At 42.3% G+C, this 25,674-nt stretch overlaps 1 protein-coding gene across 3 annotated transcripts in view; it reads left to right on the forward strand.

Annotated features, from left to right (window-relative positions):
• gal3st4 (galactose-3-O-sulfotransferase 4) overlaps positions 1-24,040 on the forward strand; it is a 44,453-nt gene extending 20,413 nt beyond the window's left edge. The window contains exons 1-4 of one of the 3 annotated variants that reach the window (XM_031749467.2): positions 9,499-9,776; positions 14,574-14,690; positions 18,572-18,872; positions 19,819-24,040. In XM_031749467.2, coding sequence (XP_031605327.2) covers positions 9,754-9,776; positions 14,574-14,690; positions 18,572-18,872; positions 19,819-20,901 — 1,524 coding nt within the window. In that variant the 5' untranslated portion in view covers positions 9,499-9,753 and the 3' untranslated portion in view covers positions 20,902-24,040. Of the gene's footprint in view, positions 1-9,498; positions 9,777-14,573; positions 14,691-18,571; positions 18,873-19,818 lie in introns of those variants that run through there. The other 2 variants (XM_039609181.1, XM_039609182.1) reach the window with 2 other exon arrangements.
• The last annotated feature ends 1,634 nt before the right edge of the window (positions 24,041-25,674 follow it).

A 25,674-nucleotide genomic window follows, 5' to 3' on the forward strand; every position in this document is an offset into this window, starting at 1 on the left:
TGGATCCAGGGCTCTGGATGTTGCCCTCCATGAGTACCCTGTGGCACCTGTGTTCACATTTGAGGACATTGCTCAGCCGCAGCCTTCCCAGATGCAGGTGCCACTGCTGCCTGACTCCGTTGGTGTTGCCCTGTAGCTCCTTTCTTGGTAAGGCTCACAACCAGACTTTGAGGGCTGTGAGCAAGGCTGACAAGCCAGCTGAGTCCAGAAACAGCTGGGAACCTGTGTGGATTTCTCAGTAAACACAGCAGTCTCTTATCAGTATGTTTTATTTTATAAGCTGATTTACTGTGAGCAACACAAATATTAGAGGATTTGGCTGAACACGTTGTTCATTACAGTCACAGCTTGTTGTCAGGCTCAGTATTTCTCTTGTCTTGTTTGTGCCATTATTGACAGTCTGTCTTTGTTAGTTATTGTGCTTGTGTGCATCAGTTTCACAGAATAGTATTATCAAGATGTGGCGATGGGCCAGCAGGTGTCACTGTGGAGATGAAGATTGTTTTGAAACACAGTTAAGGAATACAGTTCTGGCACAAAAGGACAAAGCCTCACTTTGTTCAGTGCTTGATCCTTAAGCAGCCAACTTAATCCTGTGATGAGCTGCAGGTGAGTTTATTAGCACAGTGCTTACAGGTGAGTGAGTGACAGGGAGGTGAGACCAGGAAGATCAACCTCAGGAAAAAGGTAAATAACACGCCCACAAAACACACACACCGACAGAGAGAAAACAGGCAGGACAGCGTGAGAAGATTCAGGGACACTGACAGCCCTGCCTTTATATCAGATGTTTTTAAATGTATTCCACTACAGATTACAGAATACATTCCCCTTATTTTGTAACGTATTCTGTTAAGTTACTCAATGAGAGTAATGTATTCTGAATACTTGGGATTACCAAATATATCGTCATGCTTTTTAAAACTACATGAATGTACTATTGCTGTGTGATTTATTACTATTACTGAAGGTTACTCGCCAGACCAATACCAACTATCAGTCTATCTCAAGTATAATTAAATTCTCTGGCAGCATCTGACCAATCACAACGGAGTGTTTTATGGCTCGTATGATTTTCTCCCACAAAAAATGATCCCTATAAATGCTGCACTGTCACTGCTGCTGTTTGTTGCTAAGGCGACGGCTGCACAGCAGAGCTCTCAAACTTTAACCTGGATCTACTTTAACATTAAAGCTTACGTTCCCACAGCGCGGTAAAGGAGCAGACGCTTGTGCAGATCAATATGAAATTCATTTGATTGATCGATAGACTCATTACACTCATTTTCTGTGGAAGAAAAGTCATATGATTCCTGAAATACCCCTTTCCTGTGAACACACAGGAGAAACCCTGTGTTTAACTTGCTGAGCTGATCACCAGCTTCATGTGATTATGCTGATAGCTCATGTTAGAGAGCAGAAGGACACCCTGGGTATATTAATTTGCCATGTAACATAGGGCCCTGTTGTGTTTCCTATTATCTATAACCTGTCGTCGTTCCGTCTACTGCTTTGTGTAAATAAAGGTCAATTTTTGTTTTTATCAGTTCTGTCCTCAGAGTCTGCATTTGGGTCCACATCAACCACTGAACATGATAGAGGGATAAGGGACACGGAGCACTACAAAAACCTGACTGCACCTGATTAGTAGACTACATGAGAAGTGTAACACAGAGGCCACCTACAAGAAAACACAAGGCAGAGTTATAAATGGAACACTTTTAATTGGCAGGTAATTTCCAATGCAATAATCACCAAAGTCAAACTCTTCCTTTGCAGTTTGCACCACAATCTGTGAGATAAAGGTTCAGTGACTCCAGAAGGAAAAGACATTAATTTGTAATAAATTCACTCTCCAATGGAGAAAATCAATTACAGAAGAGAGAGAGGAGAATTTATTTCACATGCTCAGCAAGTGATATTTGATCAAATGGAAGCTGAAACCTTACAGGCAGTGTCCTACTTCTTATCTATCTATCTATCTATCTCAAAATTAAATACAATAATTTTGTGGTGTTCAACGGTTCCATGAAAATAGTCACGGTGCAGTTTAATGCTGGATAAACTGATCAGTTTACAGAAATGATGCAGAGCAGACTGGTGTTCATGGAAACGGTTAGGCCAAAAACAGCAGCTGGCAATTAAAATGAAACCTGATGATATTATCAAGTTTCAAATGCCAGATTTCACCAATCGTACTGGCTTCATACTGGCTGTAGGTTGAAGCTCAGTGCATATCTGTGGAGTGCATTCAGCTAAATCCTGTCCAAGAACTAGTGTATAAAGTTGAGCCAAAATGATCCCAGTAAGCCCTGTACAGGAGGTCTGGACCAGCTGTCCATTCAAAGGGTCTGAATCTCTGATCCTTTGTGTTACCCTAACAGATTAACAGAAACTAAGCCCAGTTTCTAACCACCTTCATCCAAATATCTACCCCACTTTCCTCGTAATTGCAGGTGCCCCCGATGGTCTATGGCACTTAGAAATTTGCTAGGTTTTACTGAAGCCCCAGGGGTCTGTTAACTTTAGAGAATAGAATAACCTACAAAAAGTCTCCTCCTACCTGTGAAGGATGAAGCATGCTTCCTAAAGTAAAATTCTGCAAAAAGGTAAAAAATTATTCTATGCACCTATCCAACAGCAATACTGAGCAGCATAAACTCCCCAAATAGTAATTCCATCTAGTAATCCACAGTGGTTTGGAAAAAACGAATCCCTGTGGAGTTTGTTGATGTAAACTGGAAACTGTGAATTCCAAGGTCCTTTTTAGTCCTCTGTTCACCAGTGAAACCACTTATTCTGTCTTCACATGGTCTTTATACATGCTCTTTCTCTTTGCCCTCCCCTCCTCAATGCCCCCACCATCCGATATTGAGTCACACCTTGTAGCTCTCTCAAAGTTCACTTGTTAAAATTACAGTGATCATATTTTCTCATTCATTTATATGCTCTTTTACTTCAACATGATTTTTCATTAGCTCAACCACATGCTTCCCTGTCTCTCACACACATACTATCTAAGCCAGGGGTCTCAAACCTGTGGCCTGGGGGCCACTTGCAGCCCACGTCACCCCTACTTGTGGCCCGTATGTTAACATGAAGAAATCTAATGCAGTTTGGCCCTTGAAGTGACTTTTTTGTTAGGGAGGATTTGTTTGTTGTTGAGCGCAATGTTCACATAAGTTTTTAAAAAGCCAAAAATGATTTAATATGAAGGCGACATGAGCAGAGAGCACAAACATGCTGAGGCTGTGTTAGTTCAGTGAAAGAGTCACAAACTAATGTGTCACTTATGTCTGCAGTTTGATTTTTTTAAATATGAACACAATGACAGCAGCAGTGCTGCCACATGTGTGAGCAGACAGAGAGGACCAATGTGTTTATTTGGTAGTTCAATGAAAGGCTTCAGTCAGTTAAAAATCTGCTGTCATGTTTGCAGTTTTGTCTTGTTATACAATATTTGAAATTTTAAAAAATAAGCAAAACATTTTAGTAAATATTTGTGGGTGTTTTCTTGTTTGTTTGTACTACTTGAACTCTGTATCACTGAAACCATAAAAAGGCTGGAGCGAGCCAGAGGCCTCCTCCTCGCACGTCCCCCCGGCACGGGTAGCTGGCTTTCTCCACTCCCTCTGCCCTACAGCCAGGTGATCCTCCACCAGGGTGACCTCAGCTGCCAAGCTCGTTGGCCAATGGCAGCGCACCCATCAGATCATCAGAGCAACCTCTGCCTTGGCCTGGAAGGCCTCCAGGAAATCTTGCAGGTCATCGCTCTCTGATCTGGTGCATCGTAACTGGCAGCTGAGGGGGGAGGGGCGACATGGTGACCCCAACCAGCCGCTCCAGCACCTGATGATGATGATGATGATGATGAGCCTTTATTTGTCACTACGACGTTACACGTACATGTTACCTGCAGTAAAACTGGACACCTTCCTACCACTTGCATCTGTTGCTCAGCCTGGTCCCGCAGGTGTCCAGCTGATCCCTCGGGCAGTTTGCTCGCTACGAATGGCCGCCATCTCTGCCAGCATCTGGGCCAGCAGCTGAATCGGCTGCGTGGGCAGTGCAGGCTGAGGTTGGATATGATAGTGTGGGTTTCAGCACCACTCTGAATGATCCAGAGTCCACACGATGCTCAGGTGACTGTTTACTTTAGCTTTGTTGAACACAACGATCTTTGGTTCTGCACCTGTTCTCAGTTAGGCCAGCTTTCCAGCCGACCTCACGTTCCACTCCTCTCTCTTCCGCTTCCACATCGCTGAAGAACGGAACAGACTTCCTTAGGCAAATGACCTTCACCTGCCCCCTCAGTCTCCTTGAGCCCGCTGCACCACCCCTCCCCTGCAGCGCCGCCCAAAGACTACACCCCTGCCACAGCTAGATGTTAAGTCATTTTATTCCACTTTTGGATAAAGATAAGCTGGGGAATTTCAATCTCTTTGACACAGTGTGTAATGTTCTTTCAAGAGGTTTATTAAACACAAGAAGCAAACTGACTGATAAAAGACACGAATCCAGAGGTGGAAAGTGCTGGTGCAGGGGAGGCAAGTCTGAGGAAGAGGAAACAGCGGGTAGTCCAGGTGAGTTGTTTCATGGAATGTCCACAGAAAGTATGGACAATGGAGGAAAAGCTGACTGCAAAGGTTGGCAGAGCTGTCCAGAGTGGAGGGTGACATTCACTAGTTTGTCTTCCAAGTATGAGGAGTCAGCTGGAGGATGAGCAGGCGGGTAAACAGGTAAGGTGAATATTCTGAGTATTCAGTTCAACTCCAATGTAAACAAACCAGTTCAATCTTTTAGCAAGGAATGAAGCCAGCAGGTAGGCAGAACTGGTCTTTACATGCTCCCCAGTGTTGGGGAGTAACAGAATACCGGTGTTACGTACTGTATTTAAAATACAAAATATGAGTAACTGTATTCCGTTACAGTTACCGCTTAAATAGGTGATACTAAGAATACAGTTACTTTGTTGGCATAAATGGATTACACGGCGTCTTTTCTTGTTTTATATGTTAGGCTATGCCCTCTCTATCCACTCTCTATTTTTGGTAATTCCACGCCGGTGGAAACCCAAACAAAACACGCAATAAGAGGCTCTAATATAAGCATCCTGCTAATGTTGATGGCATGAGTTACACAATGGACCCAGAGCCAGTGCAAACAGAGCGAGCAGTGCACAGGCAGGAATGCATTTCTTACTTGGAAATTACGACAACTTCACATTTAAAGAAGAAAGGGATGGCCCAAATCTAAACCTGCAATGCAAACTCTGTTTGTCAGCAACCAAGCTGCTCTCAGCGTCAAAAGACTCCAACCTAAAGAAACATTTCTTTTTAAAAGCTAACGTTAGCCTACTGCAGCTACCTTGTTTTAGTGTGGTAGCTAGCTGGGTCATGTACCAGTCCAGTATCTTCGATGTACTACTGCTGTGTGATTCATTACTATTACTGAAGGCTGCAGTAACAACCTGCTAGCTGCAAATAATCATGTTTGGTTCTGAAAGCAGACAGAAAGAAAACATATCACTGATACAGAAACAGTTTTCTATACGAGATCACTGCACAAAGTGCAGCCTTACCTAAAGTCCACCCACTGTTACTCATTTTATATTAAGATGTCAAAATCTAGTTGGTATTGCTTTCAGAACTGCACTGGATTATCTTCTATTTCTAACAGCCCAACAGTCAATGAAGTAACTTCAGCTAAATCCAGCTAACGATGTTAGCTCGGTGATCATCGCCGGCTCGTCTTCTAGATATAAGGAGGCAGGTAAAGGGGAGAGGTGAGTATCCAGCTCAGCTGCAATGCAACAAACCAGTCTAAAGGAAGCTGGTGAGTCTTTTACGAAGGAATGAAGTTGCTCCTACAATCAGCAGCTAAGCACTGGGGACGAGGGAGGGAGAAGATGTTGAAGGAAGAATTACCAAAGAAGCAACCAGGGCTGAGCCTGTCACTGAACTAAGTTGGCAGATAATCTAGTGAAGACTGGGATGTGGAGCTGGTCCTTACATTTTGTGGCTACTGAAGATACCAAGGCACAGGTGCTTTGGCTGATTATAGGGACTCTTTATACCTGCCCCACTCATCCTAGGCTAAGAGGGAGAGTTAAACACACAAAGCAGTGATGGATCATAACAGTAACCTCAAAGGCAGCAGAGGCACAGGTCACCTGATCACAGTCGGTCCACATCTGTTGGTTCCCTCACCTGCCAAATCCCATTATACCGATGGGAGCTAAGTGGCACTGACTGTTAATATAACTTTTTAATTATACTGTACACTTGCAGATGTGGTTCTATTGGCTTCATCAGGTGAAGGCCTCCAGCTCGCACTGGAACGGTTCGCAGCCGAGTGTGAAGCAGCGGGAATGAGGATCAGCACCTCCAAATCTGAGGCCATGGTTCTCAGCCGGAAAAGGGTGGAGTGCCCACTCCGGTCGGGATGAGTTCCTGCCCCAAGTGGAGGAGTTTAAGTATCTCGGGGTCTTGTTCGCGAGTGATGGGAGAAGGGAGCCGGAGATCGACAGACGGATTGGTGCTGCGGCTGCAGTGATGCGGACATTGCACCGGTCCGTCGTGGTGAAGAGAGAGCTGAGTGTAAAAGCGAAGCTCTCAATTTACCGGTCGATCTACGTCCCCACCCTCACCTATGGCCACGAGCTGTGGGTAGTGACCGAAAGAACGAGATCGCGGATACAAGCGGCAGAAATGAGCTTCCTCCAAAGGGTGGCTGGCCTCTCCCTTAGAGATAGGGTGAGAGGTTCGGCTATCCGGGAGGGGCTCAGAGTAGAGCCGCTGCTCCTCCACATCGAAAGGAGCCAGTTGAGGTGGTTCGGGCATCTGACAAGGATGCCTCCTGGGCGCCTCCTGGGTGAGGTGTTCCGGGCATGTCCCACCGGGAGGAGGCCCCGGGGCAGACCCAGGACGCGCTGGAGAGATTACATCTCTCGGCTGGCCTGGGAACGCCTTGGTGTTCCCCCGGATGAGCTGGAGGAGGTGGCTGGGGAGAGGGAGGTCTGGGCTTCTCTGCTTAGGCTGCTGCCCCCGCGACCCGATCTCGGATAAAGCGGATGAGGATGGATGGATGGACTTGCAGCCTGTCCACAAAGAAAACAGACAGACTGTACTTCAACTCTGTTAAGAGAAACTTTTTTTCTCTATTGTACCACTAAACTTCTCAAATCTTGTGGTGTCTCTATTGTGTCTCTATTCTTGGTGCTAAGCAGCAGTCAGACCACATCAGGAAAGTGTGACAGTGATTAGTGGAATTAGTGGAATTTTGTGTCAAAAGGTATTAGATCTTTTTCAACATTCAACCCTAAATTGTAGACTAAGGTAGCTTTTACTGATTCCTACAGGGAAAATAACTTTATGCTGTCCTTAAGATTAGGAGTCGTGGGCAGCCACCAGCTATAAGAGTGCTTATTCTCCTAGTGAAACCTCCAAGAAGTTATGATGAGTTATATCCCAGACATTTGAGGACTGTTGTGACGAAGCGTTTCTCCCACTGAAAACACTGAGTCAACTTTCTGGCATATTCTTACCAGAGCATGCATCAAGATGATACATTTTACACATTCGTCCCAATGTTTCTTCAACCCTCTGCTATATTTTTAGTTTTAGCAACAGCCTGTTAAATGCAGCTGCACTCTGAACATCACACTACAGGAATAAAAATTACTTTTGGTTGAGTCGCGGTCTCCTATTAAGAAGGCAGATATATAGAAGATAAAAATTCTGATATATATTTACTGATAAATGTCTTTTTGAGTTTCTGTACAATTAGTTTACATTAATAGTAATCTTCTTTGGCATGTTGCAGCCTTTATTCAATTCCTTCAATGCCTTAAGGCACATTTGATTGTATGGTTAAGTGCCAGCAGAAACAGGCTTCCACAGAGGAGGAGGCGGAAGGCTTTCCCTCCCATTACTGCGTCTACCTGAGAACCACAAGTAAGCCAGCAGCCGTAGAGCAAAGTACTCTAAAAAGGCGCCACAGAACTATGAGTTCTTTAAGATGAGATGGCTCCTTTTAGGGACATCATAACCTTTTACTTCTTTTGAGAAACTTTTCATGGATGGAATTTACTGCATTCACACAAATCGTAACCGAGGAGGAAAGGAGTTCCACTAGATCACAGCAGGTAAATAAAAGAAAATAAGATGTATTTAGTCTTGAAGCAGGTTTACTAAGCAGGGCAAATTATTGTGATGCTGCAGTGTTGGGATGATCTACCAACACGTTTCACTTTGATTTGCTTGCTGTGTGCACACGGCTGAGAAAAAGAATTTGAGTTCAGTTATTTTTTGTAGTTTTTCATGAAAATCCCAGAATTATTGAAGAGCAATATGCGGGGCTCGCCTAAAAGCTTGAGGATTGAGTGAAACGTTTTACTGAGACACGGTTTTGACACAGCTTTGCAACATCCACACCACCATCTATCTCCTCGTCTTTAAGCAACAAACAAAGAAAAAAATGTAGCTATATCACAACAACAGCAGCAGGCATAAGACATGATTTTGGGGGCTTTCGATATTGTGCAAATTGCAACAATTGCAATAAACTGTGTGGCACAGAGTTTGTAGTGACTCATTTAAATATTCTCCTCTTTACAAATACATGTCATAAGGCCAGGATGCTCCTCTCCTTAAAACTGAACAGCAGCTTTTCAGCATTAAAAGAAGACACTGTGCTGCTTTGCGTTTGTAAATCTGGCCTAATTTTTCCTTTTTCTTTAAATTTCCAACCTTTGTAATGAAGGTTTACTCCAAATGACCTGCAGAGATTAAATCAAAGAAGGAAAACGTGCATTTTGTAGTTCATCTTCTGCACTTTGTAGTTTAAATATGGCGGATATCCGGTGTCACTCTGTTAAGAAGACAAGCGCAGAGTCTTTCGGATTTTCAGGGCACTTTTCCTAAATCCTTATCAGTTCTCCTACCACCTTTCCCTGACTTCGATTCGTTTTCCTCGAGGTCAAGAAAAGCGATGGGAGGGACTTTTGGAACGCATCTTTCTTTTTCTGCGGATGCCTCTCTAACAGCGTCACCATGTGACGTCAGATATGGCGAACCTCCTTCGCCAAGCTAATGTAAATAAAACAAACCGAAGCGGAATAACGCACTTAATAAAAGCACAAGTTGTGTGACAACGCTCCCCCCACCACACGCACAGAGATGTACCACAGTATCTAAACTAAGGTGCTCAGTAAGAAATATTACATTTGCAATGTGTTGCAGCCGCATACAACGCTGAGCCACTTTTACAGGCGACATGACAAATTCAAACCTGTAGTCTGAGTCTGTGTATAATTCATCGGACGGGTGCAGTGATCTTTATGGACGGACCCAGACCCCCCCTCCGCCCCAGTGCCCTGCACCCTCGTCGACTACTAATGCCATTACCCTGCACGGCTTGTTCACGGTCCATACACATGAATGCTTTTATTTTGATGTTTCCCGGAAGTACGCCACATCCTCTGTTCTTTTCTTGACTCTACTGTATTCTCATTACCAGCACAATAGGCAGGAAGGCTTACAGCTGGAAGAAAGAAAATTTCGTTTTACCTCCTCGGAACAAAACGGGCTTTTAGCCCAACAGGGACGCATTCAGGCCCGTGTCCCTCCGCGGGGCTGATCCGGGTCCACGGCCCGATCAGTGGATCTGCTGCAGCTGAAGCCTCCGAGATGCTCCGAGCTCTCTGCAGCTGCACAATAACAGCGTCACCGATACCGGCCTGGGGACACAGCTATGTTTTTCAGACGGAGAGCCAGGTAACTTGAAATAGCGAGCAAGAGATGTGAGAATGGTACAAGTGGGCACAGACGAAGATGCTGATAGCAAAACCGTAAAGGGTTTATTGGGATGCAGAGACTGTGGTGTACAATGGGCGGCGCTAGGCTGCGATTTTGCAGAGACCTGGGCGAAGGTGTGGGTGTAGGGATTCTTCACACGCCAAGTCTTAACATGTTCCCAAGTTCGGGAACCATATATAACGTATACAGCCTCTCCCTCCATCTCTAGATGGGAATTTCAGACTTGTAATATGTGGTATGGAACAGAGTGGTCGCTACTGCCCGATAATTAATCTCACAATGGTCTGCAGAGCTGTGATATTTCCTGAAGTGATAATCAGACGGAGTGGCAGTGTGATCAGATCTAATTAAAGTGAACAGTGAAATACACAAATCTATTAAGAGGAAGTGTGATTCACTCTGTTCCAACTCATATGACATACCGCACTATAACGTGCCTGACTGCATTGCTATGAATCCGTCTGTGTTTATGATTTGAATGTCAAATTATCATGGAGAACTAGACCATCACATATTAGGAGAGTGTCAGAAAATTATTCTAGTCATCAACGTCTCCAAGTCCACTGGAGAAGTTTTTCCCCAAACTTCCCATTAGCCAGTAATGTAACTGGGCATTAAAGGAATTAGCGTGTTTAAAAAGGTGATGGTAATATACAGCAGTATAAGACTAAAATTAATTATTGGACATTTTTAGCTGTAGAGTATTTTTTTAATTAATTATTTAGGGTTAAATAAAAAAAAAATAAAGTAATTAAAAATGTTTTTACCAAATCTGAATAGAAGCATAAACTCTATGCACCTATTAACAGTACAAAGCTAACGTGGCAAAGTCGCCTTTATACTCTGAAAGCAATATTGCTGTAATAGTGCGAGTGGTCTCTTTCTTCTCCTGTCCCCCCAGCTAAGGGGAACAGGGCATCACTGTTTAGTTGGATAGGAATATGAGCCTGGTTCTGCTGGAGGTTTCTTCCTGTTAAAAGGGAGTTTTTCCTTCCCACTGTTGCCAAAGTGCTTGCTCATAGGAAGTGTTGCTCAAGTTACTTGAAAAAAGTAATCAGTAACTAATTACTGATTACTTCCCCCAAAAGTAATCCCGTTACTTTACTGATTACTGATTAATAAAAGTAATTAATTACTTAGTTAGTTACTTTTTAAAAACACGATTTACAACCTGGATAGGTAATAAAGCGATAGATCTTTCAGCCCAATTCTACTTTTTCTGTATAATCCATCATACAAAATGTAATCAAATGGAAACGTCTCTTTTTAAAACTTGTTTTATTAGTTTTAATCTTTTAACTTTATGCATCAAGCAAACATTTAATTATATGCAACATTCTCTGACTGGAAGAAATTTGTTTAACATTTAAACCTATTTTCTGCACATTCCAGCACATAAAATAAAATATTTTTTTGTGTTTACACTCAGTCTTTCAAATAGATGCAAGTGAAATGCAGCAGAAAATAAATAAAATCAAAGACTCAGCGGTCCTGTTGCTCTATTTTCACCTGTATAGCAGGCGGATGTTTGCCCTGGTGCAGGTGTGCCGCAGCGGTCAGTGGAAGAATCCACCAGTTTCTCTGTGAATTTCCCATTACGTGGTAGTACACTCGGCACTTGCTCGGAAGTTAAGGGTTTTTTCGCTGTAAAAAGAAGTTTTCTTCCCACGCAGTGAACAGCGGACGCTAATGTTTTCGTCACTTTTTATGGAATCAAACTCAAAGTAAGGTCAGTACTTCCACGCTTTAAACGCTGCACGCTCATACTCTCTCCGCACTCGATATATTATCCATTGTTGATCTGCAGACAGCTGTTGCCACGAACGTCGCACTCGCTTACGTCACTGTCATGAGACACTCTGGCAAAAAAATCACGGTTTTAGTAACGCAGTAACGCAGCGTTCCTATGTGAAAGTAACGGTAATCTATGTCTGTGAAGGTTCTCAGTCATTCAGGTCATCGTAGTCAAAGGAGTTTGCAAAGAAAAGCGTCTGGACTTCTTTAAGTTGCTTGAAGACGTTTCACCTCTCATCCGAGAAGCTTCTTCAGTTCTAAGGTCAAATGGCGAGAGTCCCAGATTTAAACCCAGTGGGAGTATCCCCAAAGAGGGACAAAGGACCCCTGGTGATCCTCTAATCACATGCGCCAAGGTGTGAAAGCGGTGTGGTACCTAATCAGCCAGGGTTTCGGGTGAGCTCATTGTGAAACCTGGCCGCACCTTGTCATGTGAATTCCTGAGGTCAGATGGCCCAGGATGTGAGTGGGCGTTAAGGCGTCTGGGGAGGGAACTCAAAACTGGATTATAGATGGCAGACAGTTGGTGTCGTAAACCACCGCCTCTGTTCAAAGATGGTCGCTCACAGTGGACATAGATGGCCTCTTTCACTCCTCTTTCAAACCATCTGTCCTCTCTGTCCAATATGTGAACATTGGCATCCTCGAAGAGTGACCTTTATCCTTAAGATGCAAATGGACTGCTGAGTCTTGTCCTGTGGAGGTGGCTCTTCTATGTTGTGCCATGCGCTTGTGAAGTGGCTGTTTGGTCTCTCCAATGTAGAGGTCTGGGCATTCCTCGCTGCACTGTACAGCATACACCACGACCATCTTTGAACAGAGGCGGTGGTTTACGACACCAACTGTCTGCCATCTATAATCCAGTTTTGAGTTCCCTCCCCAGACGCCTTAACGCCCACTCACATCCTGGGCCATCTGACCTCAGGAATTCACATGACAAGGTGCGGCCAGGTTTCACAATGAGCTCACCCGAAACTCTGGCTGATTAGGTACCACACCCGCTTTCACACCTTGGCGCATGTGATTAGAGGATCACCAGGGGGTCCTTTGTCCCTCTTTGGGGGGATACTCCCACTGGGTTTAAATCTGGGACTCTCGGCCATTTGACCTTAGAACTGAAGAAGCTTCTCGGATGAGAGGTGAAACGTCTTCAAGCAACTTAAAGAAGTCCAGACGCTTTTCTTTGCAAACTCCTTTGACTAATGGTAATCTAATTACCGTTTTTGCAATAGTAATGCCTTACTCGTTATTTGAAAAAAGTAATCAGATAATCCGATTACTTTTTTCAAGTAACGAGTAGGGTTAGCCCATCTCTGCTCATAGGAGTCATATGATTGTTATTGTAGGGGCTACCTTACAATATAAAGCGCCTTGAGGGGACAGTTGTTGTGATTTGGTGCTGTATAAATAAAATTGAATTGATGTGAGTCGTATGTTATGGTCTTTACAAAGAGCCCCTCTCAAAGACCCATGGGAGGTTTTGATAAGTGTATCAGCTCTTTATCAGTATAATAAAAACCAAAAGTGAGGAAATATGCTTCCCTTTCAACAGAGTTGCAAGGTTGTTTTGGCAAAATGTAGCAGCTTATTACCAATAAGCTGTACTTACTTGTACTTACTAAAATGCATTAGGTTAAATTAGGTTTATGATATGTGCAATTATATGACATAACAGCCACTTTCTGTGAGTGTTCCTTTGTTATCAAACACAAAAAGACCATGCCAGTGTTGTTCACGCTCTGATGACACCTGTGTCTGATTCCAAACCAATGAACACACATCTATCACAAATCCTGTTATATTGATCTGTTCCAGTCTGATTGTGTGACAGCAATCAATGTGACTGAAAAACAGACTGGTACTGTCTGAAAGTGCTTTTTCATTTTACAGCTCATTACAGGGTCTTTTACATAGAACTTGTTATATAAGTACCAGTGAATGACTAATGAATTTCAGACACAATCTACATATGCACTAATATGTAAAAAAATGACCTTTTACTGATGTATATTTTTATCCCTTTTCTAGTGGTGTTGGGTTTTTATTTGAATGCTTGATAATGGAAAGTATCGTCACACTTACTGTTTAAGATGGGCAAAACCTTTTAATAATTAGTAGTGCCTGCTATGGAAACACCATAGAAATCAGTACATACATCTTTAATACATATACACCCCATTATTTTAAGTTTCACAATTACCTCATAATTTGTTCTAACACGTTTTACTACACAAATATATATCATAGAATAGAGTGTTGTAAGAAAATGCCAAACCATACAACACAAGCCCATAGGAAAAATACTAGACACGGTATCAGAGGCAGACTGGTACTAACACACAGCATAAAGAAGGAGGAGCCCCCCGTCCCCCCATAGGATTTTTGGGGAATGAATTCATTGGAGATGGTGGAGCAAGGCACAAAAATTTCAAAGTGTCAAGAGTTCTTTCTCTCTCCAGTGGGCTGACTCGAGAAGGGAGGCGGTTGCCATGGTAAAGTAGAGAGGAGTCGTCTTTCTTCTCATTACAGGGACAAGCCCCCTGTACAAAGTGTAAGGGGAAACATGAGCCAGACACCGGACCAAAGACCACTAGGGAGGCCAAGTTTAAACTGTGGCCCCTCCCCAACTTTTTCAAACCAATCACATTCATGCCTTGTTTGCACCATATTATAAAAAACTCTGTTCAATTGCGAGTGGCATCCTTTCCTTGTCCACTAGCCAAGGAGAAGTCCATGGTCCCATGTAAAATTATTTTGAACCTTTAACTGATTTGCTAATAAATTTGTGTTAAACGTAAATATTGAGTTTTTCATCTTCTGTTATAAGAATGAACTGGACAACTGGTTTCCATCCATCCATCCATCCATCCACACACTTTTCCCCTTCTTCCCCGTCTGACTGCTTTGCCCTCACAACTATGTGCATCATTCCATTCATCCATCCTTCTCTCCTCCTCACAGGATGTTGCGATGGCTGGTTTGTGGTCGGCTGGGTCCAGTTTGGATGTGGAAAGCGCTGCTATTCTTTGTGGCCATTGCTTTTGCTACCCAGCTGCTGGGAATCATCTTCAACAAGAGGTATGGTTTTGCTCTTTCTATTTGAACAGCATTGTTTTTTTTATATTTTTGCTTCAGTTTTAGTTTCATTTCTCTCTATTATGAGGAAATTATGTTGGCAGTTCATGGACAACTGTGAGCTGCCTGTGTTCCTGCAGAGTGGGTTTTGGTCACATGGTAACAGTGTCACAAGTATGCGGTAGAGCTGGTACAACCATTGCGTGTTATTGCATGTTCTTCTTTTGGTCCGTCTGCCGTCTGTGAAGAAAAGTGAAGTTGTACAGACCTAAAGTGAAACAGAGTTTCCACTGAAACCACTCTCTGTACGTTTCATACTAACTCAGCATAAACTAGTATGTAATTTTTTTGTACTTCTCTCATTCCTGGTCAACTATTATCGCGCCCGTCCCTGTTGACTTGTCAACCAGTTAGCATTATCTGACATACAGCATCATCAATGTCGAGCAACATTCAGTTGGTATTGTGGAGGACTACAGCATGGCAATATGTTTGCAGTGGTTGAAAACCCCCTCTCTGTAAGCTCTACATAGGCAAATACATGCACAACAGTACTGCATATTGTAATATATATACTATAATACAGTAATAGTAAAATAACAGTATTTTACGTCAGACACACAGCTAGATGCTGCTTTGGGTCAGCAGGCTCTCTAAAGTGATTTCCTCAGATGTGGTCACAGCTTCACCAGAAAGAGCTAAAACTGCCCCACTGACATCCTGAAATATGTATGAAGCAGCTGTGATAGAGCTTCAGCTCCTGGATCTAACCAGGAAATTGTCCCTGCTGCTGCTTTCCTGTGATGAACCCAGAATCTCAGTTTTTGTTCTTGTTTAGAAGCGTCAGGACCAGCTCGTCATGGCTCGTCATGGCTTTATGTCAACAAAAATGTGTATGTACCTTACGCAACAAGTTCAGATCAGATGTTTTTAGGCGACACGCTCGGTGTGTAATGGCGTTAAAGTTTTAAAAATGTAAAATAAATGGATAAAACAGACATTATGTACTGCAGATCACCAAAACTATTTCCAGTAAACAGTTTTATGTTCATCCATTTCAGTCTAATATAATAACTAGAGATGGCACGATACCACTTTTGTATGTCTGATACGATATCATAAATTTGGATATCTGCTGATACCGATATGATAGTGTGTTTTAATGAATAAAACTGATATAGTGTGTTTTTAATGAATAAAAACCTGCTCCATCCTTCAGTTTTTGATGCTTAATATCTTGCTGCATTTTGTATACAGTTCATACTCAAGTTTTAAAAACAAAACACTAAAGCTATTCTGTTATATAAAAAATATACGGTTGTTAAGCTTAACGGGAATGCTTTACGCCTTTCTCGGAAAAAATATTTCATAGTTCAGCAACACTGATCAATCTAATAAACTTAAACTTAAACCGATCCTCGACGTCGCACTACGGTTATCTCCATCCTCCCTATTCTGGTATTTTAAAGAGTACTTAGCAGAAATATTAAGCAACCTAACCCCAATAGGGTTGCAAACTCCCAACCTTTGTCTGTAAGTTTGCAACTTATTATTTTTTCTGTTTGCAACTTATTCTTTAGATTTCTGTGTGAAGAACCTGTATTTTAATTTACTGCAAGCAAGTATCTATATCAGTTCTTTATTGAAAGTCTGAACTTATGTCATAATTATTGAATCCCTGAACAAATTTAAAAGGTATAAATACAGGTGAAACTACTATATGATACAGACTCATTACATGCAAAGCGAGATATTTCAAGCCTTTATTTGTTATAATTTTGATGATTATGGCTTACAGCTTATGAAAACCCCAAATTCAAAAGCTCAGAAAATTAGATTATTGTGAAAAGGTTCAATATTGTACGCTCAAAGTGTCACGCTCTAATCAGCTAATTAATCCAAAACACCTGCAAAAGGTTCCTGAGCCTTTAAATGGTCTCTCAGTCTGGTTCATGGGGAAGACAGAAAACCATCATTGACAGCCTCCATAATGAGGGAACGCCTCAAAAGGTAATTGCAAAAGAGGTTGGATGTTCTCAAAGTGCTGTATCAAAGCACATTAATAGAAAGTTCTGTGGAAGAAAAAGGTGCACAAGCAGCAGAGATGACCTCAGCCTGGAGAGGACTGTTAGGAAAAGGTGACTGAGGCTGGAGTTAGTGCAACACACAGACGGATCCTGGACATGAGCTTCAAATGTCGTATTCCTCGTGTCAAGCCGCTCCTGAACAACAAACAGAAGCGTCTCACCTGGCTAAAGAATAGAAGAACTGGTTTGTGAGTCAGTGGCACAAAGTCCAGTTTCTGATGGAGCAAATTTTGCATCTCATTTGGAAACTGAGGTGCCAGAGTCTGGAGGAAGAATGGAGAGCAGAGTCCGTCAAGTTACTTGAAAATAGTAATTAGTTACTGATTACGTCTCCAAGAAAGTAATCCCGTTACTTTACTGATGACTTATTTTCAAAAGTAATTAGTTACTTAGTTACTTTTTAAAAACATGATAAACAACCTGAATAGGTAATAAAGCAACAGACCTTTCAACCCAATTCTATTTTTTCTGCATAATCCATCATATAAAACTGAATCAAATGGAAAATCTGTTTTATTAGTTTTAATCTTTTAAGTTTATGCACATTGCATCAAGGACAAATTAAATTATATGCAACGGTGTTTGACTGAAAGAAATGTGTCTAACATTTAAACCTATGTTCTGCATATTCCAGCATATAAAATATAATGTTTTGTGTTTACACTCTTTCAAATTGATGCAAGTAAAACACAGCAGAAAATAAATAAAATCACAGATTCAGCAGCGCTGAGTCGCTATTGAAGGTCTTCCATGGTCTTCCATGACACGTCAGCAGTGCCACAGGCTGATAGCATCCATGCCACGCCGCACTGAGGCAGTAATTCATGCAAAAGGGGCCCAAGACAAGTACTGAGTACATATGTGTGATTATACTATCCAGAGGTCTGACATTTCTCTATTTAAAATGCTTGTTTTATTGATTTCATGTAATATTCTAATTTTCTGAGCCTTTGAATTTGGGGTTTTCATAAGCTGTAAGCCATGATCATCAAAATTAGAACAAATAAAGGTTTGAAATATCTCACTTTGCATGTATTGAGTCTGTATCATATATTAGTTTCACCTTTTAAGTAGAATTACTGAAATAAGCAGTAGGGTAAGCCCATCTTTTTGCACCTTATTCTAATTTTTCAAGTTTCACATATACATGGTATAACGAGCCTCCACACTGCGCCCCCTGGTGGATACACAAGATATCACCACCGGTTTTCCTAAATGCTGCTTTTGGGGCGTCATCAGCCATGGTTGCATCGTCCAGGCGGGGGTATCATTACAGCCAACTGGTCAGAAATCTGTCACGTGCCCACCCACGGTCCCGTCAGGGATGAGACGGACATTTTTAAAGTGGCTGTATCTGTAAGCCTAGTCTTAAAAGTAGAGATAGTGCCTGTCTCCTGAACCTGAGCTGGTTCCACAGAAGAGGGGCCTGAAAGTTGTAAACCTCTGGTAAAATGCTGTAGTCCTTGGTGTCCCACTATTACCCAACTATTAAGCCACAGCTGCAGGACAAATGCTACCCCATCACATGCTTCTCATTCAGTTTGCTATTAATAAGGAAGAAATGACTGCAGCTGATTTCTTGGAGTATTCGTGCCTGTATGAAATACAATCCCTGTGGTACCTCAGTATAGCCTTGGAACGTTTCGTCTATCATGTGTCTGTGTTTGTGTAACATCTGCTTAGAAGGAAACCATCCAGACAGGAATTCACAGCAGATCTGAGTTGTGGTAAAATCCCCGAGATGTTCTGAATAATAATTATTTACAGTTTGCTCCTCTCTTCCCACTCGTCCAACAGCAGTACCCAACCAGCTGCTCACTCCATCTTTTCATCCCCTGATGCCCAGGGGCCGTCTCTGGGCTCCTGTCAGCCCCACACTCACATCATGTTCCTCAAGACCCACAAGACCGCGAGCAGCACAGTGCTCAACATGCTGTACCGCTTTGGAGAGGAGCGCAACCTTCGCTTTGCCCTCCCACTGGGCTACCAGCTGGGGTACCCACTACCTTTCAATGCTCACAGAGTCAAAGGTTATCGAGGTCCCCGAGCCACGGAGTTTCACATCATGGCCAATCACATGAGGTTTAATAGGCCAGAGGTAAGTCGTTCACACGATGAGACTGGTTGGTAAAATACAAGGCTGACAGTAATGACTGAAAATGGTTTGATAATCATACAGCAATCTGTGTAATCCTCCACTGTTCAAATTTACAACATGGCTGGACATTTTAAAGAGACTCATTTTATAGTTTATGCATAGAAAATGAAAGTGTACAAACTCATATACAGATGTGACACAGCAGTAGCCTCAGCCATATAATAAACATTGGCAGAAGATAATCGGTATCAACTAATGAACAAAATACACAAAAATAATACACAGAGGTCATTTTGTGGGCTAAAGAGATGTTCATTCATAAATTTGCTCAAATTGGACTAAAAACACTGCAGACACTCATCTCCATGCTTAGTGTGACGTAACCTAACCGCCTGTATGACTGTAGGACCGCCAGCCCATCCAAACCTTCAGACAAGACGTAACTTCATACAAATTGGAAACTTTCACCAAGACACAGCTCTATAAGTATTAAAATAATATTTTATAAACATCGTCTCATACTTTGAACTAAGAAGAAACAAGGAAATGTTAGGTGGCTCAGCACTGCACAAAGGAAACGGTCACCAAACAGACCAGTGATCTTCATCAGGTCTGTGCTAATGTGGTCAAAACCAGTTCACATCTGTAACTCTTTGAAAACTGAACCCTTCAACCAGCACTAGGAGGTCCCAGTGGGATTGTTAGCCTAAATTCTGCCAGGCCGTTCATTAGCACCATTTGTAATCACCAGACTGCTAATGTAAATATCCGTGTCAGCAAGCCAAACCCTCTGTTGAGCATGCCCAGTGTAAGAATGACATAAGAGGAGCTTCTGTTGGTTTTATAATTAAAACAATGGATATTTGAACCGTTGCTGATGTCAGAGACAATACATTATAGTACTGCAGTAGTATTGTTATTTGTAACAGAGGTTTTTGTCTTTCAGGTGGAGAAAGTGATGCCTGCAGACACATTCTACTTTTCTATCATCAGGGATCCTGTCGCTCTGGCTGAGTCTTCGTTTGCTTATTACAAAGAAGTAGCTCCTGCCTTTCGGAAGGCAAAGGGGCTGGGCGACTTTGCCGACGACCCCAATAAATACTATGACCCTCGTCTTCGCAACAACCACTATGCCCGCAACCTGCTTTGGTTTGATTTTGGCATGGACAATAATGCTAATTTCTCAGTGGAATTAGCTCAGCATGGTGAGGCCATGATCCGCCAGACATTCAGACTGATTCTTGTGTCCGAGTACTTTGACGAGTCTATGATCCTGCTGAGACATGCCCTCTGCTGGCCACTGGATGCTGTAGTCTCATTTAGCCTTAACGCTCGGCAGCAAAAGCCCAGCAGCAACAGCGTAATGGGCGGAAGCTGGGTCGGCAAAGCTGCCGTAGCGGCTGGCGTCGGTGCTAGAGCTGGACGCTCACAAGGCAAGATGTTGCCCAATCTGTCGCTAACAGACCATCAGCGGGAGAAGCTACGCCAATGGAACGCCTTAGATTGGTACCTATACAAAGCCTTCAACCGCACGTTCTGGGAGGATATCGACAAGTTTGGTCGTGCCCAGATGGAGCAAGAAGTAGCTCTTCTCAGGATGCGGCGGGAAATTCTGGGCCGAGTTTGTCTAAGGGATGGTGGGAAGCCCGTAGAAGCGTACCGGATACGAGACAAAAATATCCGACCCTTTCAGAGCGGAGTAGTAAAGATTCTTGGATACGAGCTCCAGCCGGGTCTCGACAATGCTACCAGGACGGCCTGTCTGAGGATGATTAGGCCCGAGATCCAATACAAAGATTTGCTGGATAGTAAACAGTTCCCACGGTCTGTCCAACCCCAGCTGGGACAGCAGGGACAGGGACTGCTAGCAGCTGGTGGTGCTTTTGGAAGACATGATTCATCTAGGACAGGAGAGAAAATGATGATGGGAGAAGCTGAGATGGAAAGAGAAAGAGACTGGGATGGAAGCCGTATAATGAAGAGAAACCAGACTTTAAAAGGAGTGCGAGAAAAAGAAAGGTTGAGATAGTTTAAGGTGAGTTACATGTTACCTTTGATTTGCGAGGGGAAACGGACCAGAGACACCTGAGCCAAATTTAGTTTACATGTGAGAAAGAAAAAAGCTTCTCTGCAGCACTTCCAGTTTTCTGTCTTTTCCTGAACACACTCTCTGGTTTGGTATGTTTTCATCTTTGGCAATGTTGGCAATTATTTTGTATGAGTGACAGTCTATTTTATTATTGGAACTGCATTTTCTTATTGAGCTGTGTTAATGCTTAAATTAAATAAAAGGTACAAGCTGTCCCAAGGTTACAGAGGAGGGGTACACCGCTCGGGTCTTGTGGCTGATCCGACAGAGTGTCTTTAGTGACGCAGGCGGAGTTTGTCTTGCTTGACAGTACCACAGAAACCAAGACATTGTTTTCATGCAAGATTAAATTTTAGGTTTGTTCCAGTATTAACAGCTGGTATTGATTTCAAATGATCGCTTCCCTGCTCAACTCTTGTTTTGTATTTTAACACACAGACTGCTTTTTTACATAAGCTTGCCTTTAAACACGGCTCAGAGACAGTAAATCTCATCTACAGGAGAAGTCTGCAGACAGCAGCTGTGGTGGTACAGGTACATCTTCCAGGTGAATTTAAAAAAATTCACTTTTAGGCAGGATTTTAAATGTTTTGATTTTCATCAGGTTTGTGTAATGATTTTTTTCCCAGTGAAATTAAGGTAATGCTTCAAAATAAGTGCCTGTGGGCGTGTCTCCTGAAACACCACAGGCTTGTTTGTGCTGTTGAGTGGTGAGTCTGGACTCTAAAAGCTATTTCTGGATTATGAGTTTCAGTTTGTTTACATTTATGAAAACACATCTTTTAGCTTTAGACTAAGATTGCTACATTGTTTCAGATCCACACTTTCAGCAACATTAACCACGTCTTAGGAACCTGCAGAAGGCTCATAGCTCGCTGTTGTTTCCAGTGACTCACAGCAGTCCCAGTTTCATTTTGTCATTGACCTGCTCTTCCATACTGAGGTCCAAAGTTACATTGGGCACGTGCAGGGCCAGCATGCTTACCTTTGCCTCCTTTCTGAGGACGCACCTGTGGAAGGAAAGTAGAGTCACAGACCATATTAGCAGTTTGTTAGCAGGTAAAGTGCTAACGCTAGACGACTGCTTCAGTTGTGTTCTTCACCAACTGCTGTCCGTACAGTCTAACACAGACTGAAAACCACGTTTCTTTGATTGCATAAGAAGCGTCACAGAGTGGGTTCACTGACAGTGTTGACCCAGCCTTAGTGAGGGTCATCCCTGCATGCGAGGTAGCACAGGTGACAGACAGCGTCAGACGTGACTGCATGCATATACATGAAATATGCATGCGCCACTTTGTTTTTAAATGAACCTCCTTACAACAGGTTGTTTCCTAGATCATAGGTGTTCGTTCATTGTTGAAAGTATTGAATTTATTGCCCAGTGTCAAACATTCGATCGTCTTGTTCTCCGTCCAGAGTCGGCCGCCCTATACAGTGTACATCTGCTCACCTCAGCAGTGGCCCGTAAGGGAGATTCAGGCATACTGTGTTTGAGCGGCTATCTCCTCTGATGAAAGGATATTATTCATCTTTTACAGTCAGTCTGTTTAAAGAGAGTCAAAGCGACGACTAATACTGAACAACGTCTTCAAATCAAAGGGACATAAGGTGTTTATTTCCCTTCACTCAGGAAACCAGTGGTTTATTTTATTTTACTCTAAATCTCTGACTTTCTCTTCATTCATAAATAAGCCATCATTAACAGTGAAACTCTTGAAAGTACTGCTTCAGGAGTGTCACAGTCCTGTCTGGGATCTCAACAGTCGCGCTAATTAACATGTGCTGGATATGACATCCAGAAAGGTCTCTGGAGTTCAAGCCTATGCAGACGTTTGGAAGGACAGAAGCTGCTGCTTTGTTACAGCAGCAGTGTGTGCACGGTTGGCAGGATGCTTCTGTGTTACAGCAGCGTAACTGAAGTAAATGGTTTCCTTTCCCGTGGTTTCCAAGTCACGCCGCGTTGACTTCACTGAAAGAGACCTTTCTGTCTTTTGCACCTGCCAGCTTTCGCTTAGATGTCGAAGAACATCGCTTCCTATTCTGCTTGTTCATGTTTTACACCAGTAACAGCTGAACATTCAAACAATTACACAATATGGATTTTTTTTATCATAGAGTGCTACTACATACTGTAACGTAAGTGTCCCTTATATTTTGGTTATTAGATAACTGTGGCTATTATGTCCAGGTACATTTAGTCACTCTCTGAAGGTTAGTGGTGATAAGTCATATTTACACACAGCAGACACGTCGGTACTCAATCGCTGACAAATGCCAATCAATTCTTGCCAAAATGGACTACAAACAATGAATACACTGAAAATCCCATCATAATGTTTTTGTGTCATGTAATCAGCACAGTGTAATAACAAAATAAAAATACTTTATTAATGCTGAGGAAATTTCTTTATTACACACTTAATTCCAATATAAATATGGAAGATGGCAAATAAGTTGAAAATTGTAAACAAGTAAAAATAAAATGAGGTGAAACATTTGAACATAAATAAATAAAGTTAAACCTGTTTCTTAAATTCAGGACAGTAACTATGTTGCCACCTCTGTCTGCTCATACTTTTTATTGGTGTTTAAACACGTGTGTGTTTTATTCCTTTTAATTCCACTCCATTAAAAACAGTTTCTGGTACTAAAAGGTACCAGAAAGTCAAACTTTGCTTCCCGATCGAGGATAAAGCTTTATTTGAATTTTCCCAAATACTGTAATGTGACTCATTGTAGCTGGTTTTCAGTATTAAAGTTCCATGTTGTACATAGTGGACAAGAGCGGTACAGGTCAGAGTAAGAAGCAGTGGTAGGTGGTGTGATTTACCTTCTGTCACGCCCACTTGGCCAACGATCTCTCTTCAGCCACTCTCACAGCCCTGACAGGACATTTCACAGAGAATTCCTCATGTTGCTCCAGATGTTACTGAGCAGGCAGAGCAGCTGCAGTATATGTGGCTATGATCTTACTTGAAACTGTATTCTGTGGGAAATTTGTAGTAGATCACGCTCTTTGTGTGCATCTGTTGTGTTTGTTTTCTTGTACTAAATAATTAAAAAACTCTTAACTCTCCTTCGTCTTTTTGCCTCCTTGTTTTTAACCTTTCACAGCAGCTGTGTGATACGATGGTTGTTCTATGCTGCATTAAATGTCCTGAGTAAAAACATCAAAGAACTTTATGTGTAAAATGTTAGTCTCCATATTTGTGACTATTCTCTTACTTAACACAACACGGTTGTTTCATTTTTAAAATTTAAGAATTAAAACTTGCTAGACAAGCTTGTGTACATGTTAGATCGTATTCTTCAAGTCGAACATGTTGAACATCTTCATAGACTCCACATTTTATTTGTTCTGAAGCCTGATGCCGACCTTTTGGACCGTCACTGGTTCCAACAAGTGAAGCGTGGAGCTGAGAGAGACCCAGAGGAGGTAGGCCTACTCTAACCCCCGTATAATTTACAATGACCATCATATTGTACTTGATGATATGCGAAACTGGTGATTGAGAACATGAACTGATGAGGAAAATCTTCTTACTGAGCTCACAGACCAAGAGACCTACACAATCACGTCCCATAGACTTCTATGCAGTATTCATGCAAACTGAGGATGCCCTGCTAGCCTTTAGAAATACTGCAGATTTAAATGATATAGAATTATAGATGCATGAAACCATGTCCATTTTATAACTATTCTCTGAAATAACCATATTTGATCGACAGGTTGGACTGTTCAGTTATCAGCTAAAGCTAGTGAGTTTAGTTAGCAGGCTGCTTTGTACATTATAGTTAGCACTCAGAAATATACTGAGGTATAAACTGTCTTGAATCAGATCACACAGCTGGCACAGCCAGACAGTTCACAACACTATCCTCCCGAGACACCCCCAAAATGTTTTGATATTCAGATTTTTTTTAGATAATTTAAGTTTGTATTTCAAAGAAACATTTTTTTAAATATTCTGTTACTTGAAGTGGACATCAGGTTGTTTGATCACAGACTATGATGCTGAGTGATGCCGAAAAATATTTTATTCAGAGCTGTGGAAGCTGTCGGAGATGCAGGACAGACAGGGCAGACAAAAAGATTCAAGGATGATTCGGTGACCACAGAAATGCTGAAGAACGTTTCAGTTTTAATGGTACCTGCAGAAATGACCACGTCCCTCTTGATGTGCGCTGATTTCTGTTTGATATAATTAAAGGACCACCCATTTGTTGAGGGTGGGCAGTGTTGTCCTGTTTTCATGCTAAAACATTTCTGTGTGGCATTAATGCTACTTTCCCTTTAGACATGAACACCACCCTCTGGTTTTTGAGCTTTGACTTTTTTTTCTAAAACTTGGGTGCCTATTTTCTGTTTGACGTAGTCAGAGAATCACGTGTTTGGTGGTTGTGGGCCACGTTGGCTTGTTTGATATTGTTGTGCCTAAAAACCTCAGAGCCCTACATTTAACAGTTCTTATTTTGGATGGTAGGTGCATCACCTCCTTTCACCTTCCCTCTCTGATGTCTGGCCTTCCTCCACCTCATCGTTTGACTGATTCCCTTTCTACAGTTCTGAGTAAAATCCTCTCTGCCTCACCCTCTACTTCCTGAAGTACAGACACTGTTCGAATCGGTCATGAGGTAGTAAGTCCTGTCGACTTAAAAGAACACTGAATAAAAGTTTTGTTTTGGAAAGCCTATAATTACTACGCATTT

The sequence above is a fragment of the Oreochromis aureus genome, linkage group 3, assembly GCF_013358895.1.
Source record: "Oreochromis aureus strain Israel breed Guangdong linkage group 3, ZZ_aureus, whole genome shotgun sequence".
NCBI classification, from domain to species: domain Eukaryota; kingdom Metazoa; phylum Chordata; class Actinopteri; order Cichliformes; family Cichlidae; genus Oreochromis; species Oreochromis aureus.